The 11,474-nt window shown below is 36.8% G+C and overlaps 1 protein-coding gene across 1 annotated transcript; it reads right to left on the reverse strand.

The window, feature by feature from the left end:
• Positions 1-10,842: 10,842 nt before the first annotated feature.
• Positions 10,843-11,119, reverse strand: LOC107506466 (thymosin beta-4-like). Its single transcript, XM_036227164.1, has one exon. The coding sequence runs from the start codon at positions 11,110-11,112 to the stop codon at positions 10,978-10,980; it is 135 nt and encodes a 44-aa protein (XP_036083057.1). The 5' UTR covers positions 11,113-11,119; the 3' UTR covers positions 10,843-10,977.
• Positions 11,120-11,474: the final 355 nt, after the last annotated feature.

Genomic DNA, 11,474 nt, shown 5'->3' on the forward strand with positions numbered 1-11,474 from the left:
CAAAATCTAATACTCTAAACAACCTGATGCCTGGCCATCTCAATGCATGTATATGTTGGGCTTGAGTTTCCAAATCTGAAGAGTATATGAGCAGATTCATTTACAGCACTGGGAAGAAATTGCAGCTGTCATTCGGTTCTCACATGCCTCTCATCAACTCTGTGATATATATTATTTAAGTCCCCATTTTATAGATGAGGAACCTGAGGCTTACGGAGATGAAATGTGAGGACTAAAATGACACAATGAGTCTATGGCCACCTAGGTCTTGGATTTCTTGGCTTTTTACTACGCTACAACTATCTATGTAAGTTTTGGGAAGGACAATAATGTCAGTTATCATCCGGTATAAGCTTGGAAAGACTGAAACTTTAAAGCCAGATAAATGTGGGTTCAGATCCCCTTAGGCAGGAATGTTTTTTCACGTCATTTTTTAAATCAATATCGCTCTCTTCCTTAAAACTTTTCCTGACCTTCTTTTTCTCTCCTGCCTCAACAAATGTGTTACTGTCCTTCTTTGAATTCCTAAAGCACTTTGTAATTATTTTGATCATAAATTATCATACTTGAACTATAATAATTTGTTCATTCCTTGATTCTCTATACAGCTATTTTTGAGTCTCTTATGTGCAAGGCCATATATTCAATATTCTGGGGACACCAAAATAAAATACATTTGGACATGACCTGCAAGGCGCTCACCCTCTAGTAAAAGAGTCAGGCATATTAATAAGATCAGTAAGTGGTGCTCCTTATTGAATACCTACTATATGCCAGATCCTGTGCTAGGCATTTTACAATATCTTTTCAATCAATTCCTTCCAACTGTTCTGTGAGATAGATATTGTAAGTTCCATTTTCCAAGTGAGGAAACTGAGATCAAGGGAAGTTAAATGACTTATTCAAGGTTACCCAGCTGCTTAAATGGTGGAGCTAGGATTTAAGGCAAAGTCTGATTGCCAAGCTCAGTGTTTGCTACTACATTACACTGCCATTCTACAGAACACTAGATAGCAAGTAAATAGAAGTGCCATAAGAAAGGTTAAGCAAAAGTGCTGAGAGTTCAGAGGAGGGGCAAAGCTTTTTACTGGTCTTTTTTGCACTGCTCCTCTTTCTCCACCCCATATCCTCAGTGCATGGCCCAGTGTTGTGAGCACATGGCAAGTAATCAGAGGATGTAGGTGGAATTGAATACAGTAACTGTTTTCAGGAATGGGGCACAGTTGGGATTTGCTCCACATCCTACAACACTTGCTCTCCAACTGCAATCTTGCTGGACTACTTGGGCTCCCTCTCATGTGTGACCTTGGGTGGGGATACTGCCACCCACGCAGAGAATCCAACAATTTATTGTGGGCTTGTCTATTTTTTATTAGCTGCATTTCTATGATTTAGGGTGGGGACAGAGTCGAACTTCCTTTGTTCATGGAAATTTTAATGTATCAATGAAGGGGTGCTTGGGTGGGATTGTAAGAAAGACATTTCTTTTCATATTCTTTATATAGGGTAAATACTGGATATTCTATGCAGATTTTGACTATCGAATGCAGTTATGAGGCAATGAAGTGTAGAAGAGGGTAAGAGAACATCGTAGTTAAACACATAGGCTTTGGAATCAGGTTGATCTGTGTTTGAACTCCAGTTTTGCTACTTGTCAACTATGGGGCCTTGTATAAGTCACTTAATCTCCCTTAACCGCAGTTCCTTCACTTTTAAAATGAAAATTATATTAGTTCTTGTGAAGATTGAATGAAGTTATACATGTAAAATATCTGACATATACAAAACTCTCAATTAGTATTAGCAATTATAACAATAATCAGACTATTTAATTGAGACAAAATTTGGACTTACATTCACAATCTTCTAATAGTATTCAACCAATGTTTATTGCCATATACTATGTATTAGACAGATGAATTCCTTTTCATATCCTTATTGTCAAATATGGTTTTCAGGGAATGTAACCCATGGAAGACACACATAATTCCCATAATAAAAATGGCATGTAGAAGGATACACTCACAATTTCTTCTTTTTATTCCCTTTTTAAAAGTTTTCTTAATTTCACGAGAGTGAGAGAATTGGTACTATAAGTTCTGGGAAGGCAAGATATGCTGTAAGTATATAATACCAAGTCCCCTTTAAAATGATAATTTACAAATTAAAGAATATACTATTAATAATCAACAGATAAAACAGAAGTAAATCAGGATTGTCCCAAACAAGCCTGGATAAATGATACCCTACATTGAGGTTATGAGCACCAGCTTTGGTTTTAGAAAGACTTAAATTAATTGAGGTTCTGTTATGTTCTCTTTCTCTATTTTTGTTGTTGTTGTTGTTAATCTCTTCCATGCTGTCTATTCTGTTAAGTTGTTGGTATCATGTAATATTTAAGAACACAGGCTCTGTAGTTCAAATAAATCTTGGGCCTAATCTTGCTTTAGCACTTACTGGCTATGTGACCTTGGACAAGTTATTTAGCCTCTTTGAACCTCGTTTTTCTCATCTGTAAGATGGATATAATGATAGAACCTATAGCATAGTGTTTTATAGATTGTGGTAAGTATAGAAAACTTTCCAAGTGAGAATGTGTGAGACAGTTCTTATTAGAATGCAGAATGTGTCCTTGGGTGGGGGACAGTGAATGAGAAAGCGTATTGGCTAGGTTAGGTGGGTCCAGGTAATTGAAAGGCTTTGAAAGTCAGGCAGAAGTGGTTGACCACAACATGTTAGTATCAATAGTGTTAACCTCTTCTTCAGGTCTTTGCTCAAATTTCACTTTCTCACTGAGGCCTTCCCTAAAGATTCCAGGGGTGAGCAAAGCAGAAAAAATCTCTGCCCTTATGGAGCTTTCAGTCTGGAGTCAGGGGAGAAATAAAATAAAGAAAAAAAACAAATACATATAATATTGAAGATTGCCATAAGTGTCAGGAAGGAAATGAACAAGATGCTAATGGTAGTGGGGGAGGGGGTGATCAGGAAAGTCCTTTCTGAAGAGATAAGTCTTGAGCTCAGATCTGAAAGTTGAGAAACAGCCACATGAAAAGAAAGGAAGGAGAATCCCAGGGAGAGTAAAGAGCATATACAAGGACTCAGAGGCAGAAGAACAACTAGAGAAGAGGTCATTTTGGCTCGAGAGTAGTGAGCTATGAAGACAATAAAAGAAGGTGATGTGATAGAAAGTGACAGGAGTGGGGGAAGGGACAGGTCCTTTAAACAAGGGGTCAAGGAAGTTCTCTTTGAGGACTTGAATTAAGACCTCATCAGAGACAAGAAATCAGCCATGCAAAGATCAGGAGAAATTTTCCAAACAGAAAGAATGGCCACTATATGCGTTCCAAGGTATAGTATGCCTGGCCTGTTGGAGATAAAGCAAGGAGGCCATCATGACTGGAACAGTCAATGGGTAAGGAGTGGGAGAAAATAAAGTTGGAGAGCTGGGAAGGAGCTAGATCATACAGAGCCTTGCATGGCATGGTGAAGACATTGGATTTTACTCCAAATAAGATGAGAAGTGGGGAGGGGGCAGGGAGAGGGAGCATCTTTGACTTATAAAGTATTTCAGTCTCTGTCTTTGGAGCCTTGCAGACATCTTCATTGCATTCAAGGGCACACTAACCTACTCTGAACAATTATTGTTTTCTGAGTGTATCTTGTCTTGAAAACTGGAAAAGAATCCTTTTAAGTCAGGGACCAGGGCTCAGACATTTAGGAATGAAGGGCCCAGTACAGTGACAAAAACTCAGTGCATGCATGTGCGTGCGTGTGTGTGTGTGTGTGTGTGTGTGTGTGTGTGTGGAGGAGGAAGAGTGTGTTTTGATGATGTTAATAAATTAATGAAGCCCCAGGCTAGAAATGCAGGTGGAGAAGATCAAATATAATGATAGCGTAATTCAAATTTTAGATGTTTCAGGAGCAATGCTAGGGAAAATTGATGGAGGTCCTTATAAAGTTATTGTGTTTAGGTTTTGATGGCTGGAATGAATTCTACTGGGTCAGAATCTTGAGGGCACCTCCATTTAAAGGATTAAAAAAGCAATGCCTTCATCTTCAGGCTTTTTGGGCCAAACTTTAATTTTTAGGTATAGCCACTTCTAGACCAATTGGTAAGACTCTATTGTCTTCCTACTGCTAGCGATGTCTCAGAAACTAGTCTCTCCCCTTGCTGAAATCAGCTTTTAAGCAATAAACCTCTTGTTGAAAGAAAAATGCTACTACTACTGCTAATATTAATAATTAATACTTTAAAGCACTTACTATTGTGCTTGAATTAATTGCATTATTTCATTTAAGCCTCACAACGATCTTGTGGAACAAGTAATCATATTATTATTATTACTATTTTACAGAAAGATTACAGGTTCAAAGAGTTTGAGTCATTTGCTTAAGGCTATACAGCTAGTAAGTTGAATAGCTGGAATTCGAACCTAGGTCTGCCTGATCCCAGAGCCCCTCTTCTTATCACTGTATGTTGCCTCTAAAGGTTAGTTTCCACATTGACAATCTCTGCTTATACTGCAGTATGATTGGCTTTGTTAAGGTACATCTTCTGCCTTTCATCTTCTGCCTTTCCATGTTTCCCCAAATATAGGAGATTTTAGGCCTCAAACACATGCAAGCTAATTGAGGCAGGAACAGTGAATTCCTGCTCATGAAAAAAAAATTGTTTGTCACATTTCTTGAAGGTAGTGATCATATCTTCCATAGCTTTATATTCCCCTCAATTTAAAGCATGGAATAGCCTTACAAAGTAGATGCTCAATAAATGCTGAATTGACTTGAACTCAATTTTTAAAGCCCCCCCAAAATGTGTGATTCCTTCCATTCCAGCCAAACAGGGCTACTCCAAATTTTTACCTATTTTTTAAGGGGCAGAGGTTGGTTCAAGAGGGTCCATGAGTATATTTGGGGTGGATGGAAGGGAACTGCCATACATTTTCTAAGTCTTATAAATGATATAGGAAGGGAAATGTGAGCCAACTATCCCCTCTACTTCATTCAGTAATGCACTTAGTTTGTGAAAATATGTAATTTTTTTTCTTAAAAGCAAGGGAAGCAAGTGGGAGGTCAATAAGCTATACTTTTCCAGTATCATCAGTGCTTTAGCATAGCTTCTTATTCAGGCAGTGGAGAACTGTATACTCTTGCTGGGAACTGGGACACATGCCAATTGTTGCAAAGAGCTCAGCGGCTTCGCCTGTATACTTAAGTCTGTACTGGCAAGTCTAGCATGTGTATCATATCAGAGACCAGTAAATGCCATTTTGTTTTGACACTGAATTGAAATGAAGGAGAAGAAGGTGCCTGTTCCATGAGATTAAAAGGAAAAAAAATGCATTGGACATTTTCAAATTCGATGTGCCATTAACAGAATATGTGATTCATCCAGGCTGGGTTTCAAAACATATAGGATTGTTTAAAATTAGCTAGTGTTGTCCCAAACAATGTTAGAACTAATATTGTCCCAAATCTGGCAAAGGTTTAGTTGTGTAGTAACAAAAAGGGACAGAAAATTTACAGGAACCTAATTTATACTAAGAGCAGTTAACTTCTATATAGAGATATTTTTACATGTAGGTACAAATCCATACTATAGAATAGGTTTGTTTACCAAAAGTCTATTTTTCTCTATGGTAGTAATGAAGTTGCCATCTACTGAGCCTGATTTATATGCCAGGTTTTGTGATAAATACTTTGCACGCATTATCTCATTCAATTCCCAAAACAACCCTATTAAGTAGGTGCTATTATCTACTTTTTACTAATATGGAAACTGAGGCTCAGAGTGGCTAAGTAACTTGGCAAGGTCAGATAGCTAGTAAGTGTCAGAGCCAGAATTCTGAGAAAATCCCTGGCCCAAGGAAGGCTTTTAATAACTCTGAGGATGAAGACCTGAATAGTTTCTAAAATGAGATACTATAGGGGATTACATCTCAAGAACTGTGTGTGTGTGGTGTGAATATTTTAAATTCTTTAACAGAGAGAGTGGGTAATTTTCATTGTGCTTTTAAAATAATGATTGCTTAATTGCCTTTAACACTCACAGCTACTTAGTAGTTAAGTGATGTTTGCTAGGAAGTTCTCTTGGCAGTCGCTTTTTGAGAAAGATGATCAAAAGCACATCAAGAATGCCAGTCAATGCCATCATTATTTACTTAGTATAAATTTACAATAACAGGAAAATATGTTCATAAAAATAAAATATCATCTAAAGGATTTAGAGAATTGAAAATGATTCCCATCTTTGTTGTTTGGCCTTACCTTCCTTTAAAAAACAAACAAACCTGTTTATCACTTTGTCATAGGAAACAATGACTGTGTTGATAAAAAAAAAGGAAAGCAGGTAGGAATAATAAATAACTATCATTTTGAATGAAAAACCTTTGTAAAAAGTTTTTTCAGTCCTTGAAATATTCTTTTGAAGAAAGGCATATAGCTTAAGGGTTAATTGATAAATCAGACACCAAGGAACTCCACCTATGTCTACCCACTGCGAAAATAACATCAAAATTGATAGTTAAGGTGCTCCAGAATTATATCAACTTAGTCGATCTCACTTTTTCCTTTAATGGACCCTTAACTCCCACTCAATCAGTTGCTCCACAGCTATATTTTATGCTTTCTTAACTTGCTATATTTTCCCATGCTCGTCTCTCCTTCTAAAGTTACTTCTTTCTCTATCATCATATCCAAATTCCCATCCATTCTTTCAGGCTAACTCAGGTCTCGCATCCTCTATGAAGCTTTCTCTTATTTCTTCAGGGAAACAACATCTCTCTTCTGTTTCTCTATACCCACCTCCATTTCCTTAGCAATCCCGTAGCATTTTGTTTTTATATTTCTGAAGGCTCCTGTCACTTTCCATCTTGAAATTTAGTTTTTAATTTATTTGTCTTGTGTCTTCTATTAGTCTCTAGATTTTCTGGAAGCAAAACACATTTTCACTCAGCTTTGGGTGTTCCTCACATACCAAGCATAGTGCTTTGAATATAAAAGTCACTCAGAAACATCCATTTATATTTGAGTACCAACCATGCCTCAGACCCTTGGTTTACAGAGCAAGTTGAAACAGTTCTTGCCCCTAAAGTATTCATAAGAGACAGACATGTTACCAAAGAGGTTAAATATGACCTAGCAAGTAATAAGATAGAGCCATGAATAGGGAAGTATGGAAGCCAAGAGTTGGAGTTTGACCAGGGAGAAAGCCTAGTCTGGATGATGAGCGATCTTGGTCAGGAAGTATATAAATTTATAATTTCATGGTGAAGCCATTCTAGAAGATGGCACTATTCAGGATGTGACCATGAGAGCCGAGTAAGCCAATAAATGTGAGTCTAGCATGTGGGATGGCTTTTCCAACGAGTCAGTGGCGCTAGGAACTGATTTAGTGAGCCAGATGTCAGAATCTTGCGTGAATGAAGGGGAATATCCAGGAGAGAAGAAAGTAGTCACACCAGGGAGGAGTAGAAGATGGTATCTCCAGATGGTGTGAACGTTATAGGTAGAGGAGCTTCTCATAAAGCTGGAGCAATGGTCTGGAAAAGAAATAGGGAGGCAGAAGAGTGCTGGTTCCCTACTCTATCTCAAACTCTCTAACCTAGAATTTGGATGTTAAGAGATCAAACAACTTTAGTTGGTTACAGTTGCAAAGTGAGACTGGTCTTTGTCAAGAGCCAGGTCTTTGTTGGGGCAGGAAGTAGAAGGTGTTCTGTGAAAACACTGAGAGTATAGAGGTGCTTATTTATAAGTCAAATAAATGTAGATTAAGCTGATTAAATGGGAGCACGGGAAGGGACCTCAACAATAACCTAGTCCACCTTTAACATTTTATAGTTGAAGATTCTGAGGCCCAACAAAAAGAGGTATTTTTTCCCCTTGAGCTTCAATAACTAAATTTCTTTTATTTTTCAAACATTTCTTTTGATATATAGGTCAATGTTTCTCAGAGTATTCTAGAAGCACATGAATGGTATATAAAGGCATTCCAAGATAGTCTGCAGGCCATTTCATAGTACAGTGTTTCTAATATGATAAACCTATGAAAGCATATATATATATATATATATATGATGTTTTGATATTAAGACCTTCCATATGAAATTCTATAAACATATGTTGATAACTCATTGACATTTTCCACAGTGACATGTTTTTTCTAGATATTTATGGTTGATTCTTTCCCTTAGTCCCTAGCCCTAAACCAATAGAGCTTTTTTTTCCAGAAAAATTTACAAGTTTATTTATAATTGTTATAAAGTTGAACTGCTGAAACTTGTTCACTGAAACATTTTGACTTGCATTAATGCTTTGCATTTCCACACTAACATTAAAAATTCACACACAAATGAACAGGAAAAATTCCAATACCTGATTTCTTTGTCCTATTTTCCACTTGCAATCATATACTTAGGTACCTTTTGACCCATGAGAAAAAAAAATATCTAATGTTCAGAACTACCAATAACAGGAAGAAGGGAATTGTTTTTTTTTTAAGGATGAAATTTTTCCCATTACAGTGGATTCTTAAGCACATTCTACACATATGTGGTGTGCTGGCTGGATGTCTTTGGGTATAATTGTTACATGTTTAGCATGGATAACACACAGGTTTGTGTTTTCAAAAAGGCCAACCAGATAGATCTTACTTGCCTCCTGCAAATCACCAATAGTTGCACTCTGGAAGCACAGATTTGTTTTGAAGTCCAGAGCAATTTCTCACACCAGACACTGGAAGGGAAGTTTGCAAATCAGAAGTTCAGTGGACGGATAAGTAATTTCATGGAGTGCCACGGTACTAGGCCTGTAATGATGACGTTTCTTCATCCCTCTAGTAGAGGGCACACTCTTATGAGTGGCTTTGTAGCCAGTTGCTTTCTTAGTGCTTTACCACCAGTCGATTTGTGGGCAGGCTGCTTGGAGGAGCCATGATGTGGAGACCTCCTTACTTATCTCCCTTCTCCTTCAGCTGGAGTTCGGTGAGCTAGAGGCTTCGTTGGTGTTAGAGAGCAAGAGGGGCACTGCGGCAGCTGCAAACACCAATAGTGTAGTGTGTCTTTTGACTATATGGTCCTTGAAGCTTCCACCCACACCACTCTGCTAAAACAGCTCTCACTAAGCAGATACTTTTCAATCAGCAGCATTTGGTATTGGCAATCATTACTTTCTTTCTGAAGTACTTTTTATCCTTACCGTCTATGAAACTAAAGTCTCCTTGGGGGCTTTGGCCACTTTTCTGGGTCTTATTTGCAAGTTTATCCTCCTTTACTTGGCTGTATTAAAGTTCATCAGTTCTAGATACTCTTATCATCTAACTCTATACTCTTTAACTGAGGGATTTAATCTATTTTTGGCTTAAGATACCATCTTTATGTTGCAGATAGCAAGATGTATATCCTGTAAACCTGAAACTTATATAATATTGTATTACAAATATAATTGAAAAATAAATTTAAAAATAAGATTTATATCCCCAACCTAAGTTTCTTGTCTGAGCTCTAGACCCCTATGTGCAACTCAGCATCTCTACTTGTTAGTCTCAAGGGCATCTCAAATTCATTTTGCTTGACAGTGAACTCATGATTGCTCCACTCATTCTTGGTCCTCCTCCAGTGTTTAGTATCACAGTTACTGACAAACCATCTACTCCACTGTGCAAGTAAAAGACCTGATTCATCCTTATTTCCCTGTCTCTCAAACTCTACTTAATTTCACCAGCATGTCCTGTTATTTTGTCTTGCAAAATATCTCTTAAATTCATCTACTTATCTCCATCTCCAGTAATACCACATTTAGTCAAGCTATTATAGCCAACTTTTTTTTTTTTTGGTAACAACTGTATTGAGATATAATTCACATACCATAAAATCCACTCGTTTAGAGTATACAAGTCAATGTTTTTTAGTATATCTATAGCATTTTGCAACCATCCCTAGTAAATATACTTTAGAATTTGCTTTTAATTAATTAATTAGTTAAATTTTTTATGGTGACAATGGTTAACGAAATCCAGTAAGTTTCAGCTGTACATTTTAACAGTAAAGCACATATATTTACAATGCGAGTTCACCTCCCATAGTTAGATTTCTTTCTGTTAGACTTTGCTTTTTAATAGTCTGATACATGTTTTGATGTCCAAAGTATAAAGAGTGATGTTTCCTAGATGGTAAGTTTTTGTTGGTCTTAGTAACTGCCGCTATTTATATGTGCGAGAATAAAAACCATAGAGACCAGCCACACTTCTCCCATTATGTGATACAGACATATTTTCACTATTTAGATTAAGGGATAGTGTTTGGGAGGTTACTTTTTCTTTGTTTTATTGGAACTTATTGGCTTAATCAATACTTAGTTAGGTCTTCTGGCTATAATTACCAGACACTGGACATAGAACTAAAGGCAAACAACCAATTTAAACATACAGAACACAAGAATACAGATTTAGCAGAGTGGAGTTTTACTATAAAGTAAAATATTTAAGAATCATAATACTCTGCTTTATAGTTGGAGCTTTTTTTACACATACAATTTCTAATAAACATATTGAAAAATCCTGATGAGGGAACATTTTTTTCAGGTTTTAAAACTTTTTATTTGCATATTAAAAAAATTGTGCATTCCAATTATTAAATTCATTTGAACAAAAAAAAATGACACTCTGATTAAACTGCATTTTACAGTCTGCAGGACACCTTGTACCAGCTTTGTTTTCACTCTATATTTCACTGTTGTCCCACCCAGCTTCTTCCTTCGCCAGCATGCAATGTCTTTTCCTTCCCTGCCAGCCAGACAGGAAGTGGGAGAGGCAGGTGTGGCCATCATTGTCAGTAGTTCTTGGATGTGAAAAGGGGGCATCACAATTACTTAAACTTGATCCAACCTCTTTGCATCTTACAAAGTTAAACAGCAAAAAGAAGTAAAATAAGAAGGCAATGCTTGTGGAATGTACAGTGCATATTGGTAGTGCATGCCTCATTACGATTCGCTTGCTTTCTTCTCCTGGTCAATCGTTTCTTTCGATGGCAGCGGGTTTTTCTCTTGTGTTTCTGTCTTCTTTGATTTTGACTTATTGAATTTCTCAATCTCAGCCATATCGGATTTGTCAGACATGGTTGCAGAGGAAGCTGAGTGAGGCTGCAAGGAGTGAATCGGTTCTGCTCAGTAGCTGTCAGTCATGGAGTGCCAAGATACAAAATTTTTGTATAATAATTTCTGACTAGAAATTATTGATTTAAATGATATTCACTTTAATTTTACCGTTTCAGAGAGGACAAGATAAAAATAATAGAAAATATTGTTGACAACTCAGAATTAGTTGATCATAAAACTGAATTGTGATGCATTTGAAATATCTAAATATAAAACAATTTTTTATTCCTAGATAACAAACAAACACAATATCACATATATTTAAATTTCAGGTTAGAGTTCATCTGGAAACTCAACAGCTAGGTTACAAATTTTCTCTCTTT

The sequence above is a fragment of the Rousettus aegyptiacus genome, unplaced genomic scaffold (genome assembly GCF_014176215.1).
Source record: "Rousettus aegyptiacus isolate mRouAeg1 unplaced genomic scaffold, mRouAeg1.p scaffold_m13_p_9, whole genome shotgun sequence".
Lineage (NCBI taxonomy): Eukaryota > Metazoa > Chordata > Mammalia > Chiroptera > Pteropodidae > Rousettus > Rousettus aegyptiacus.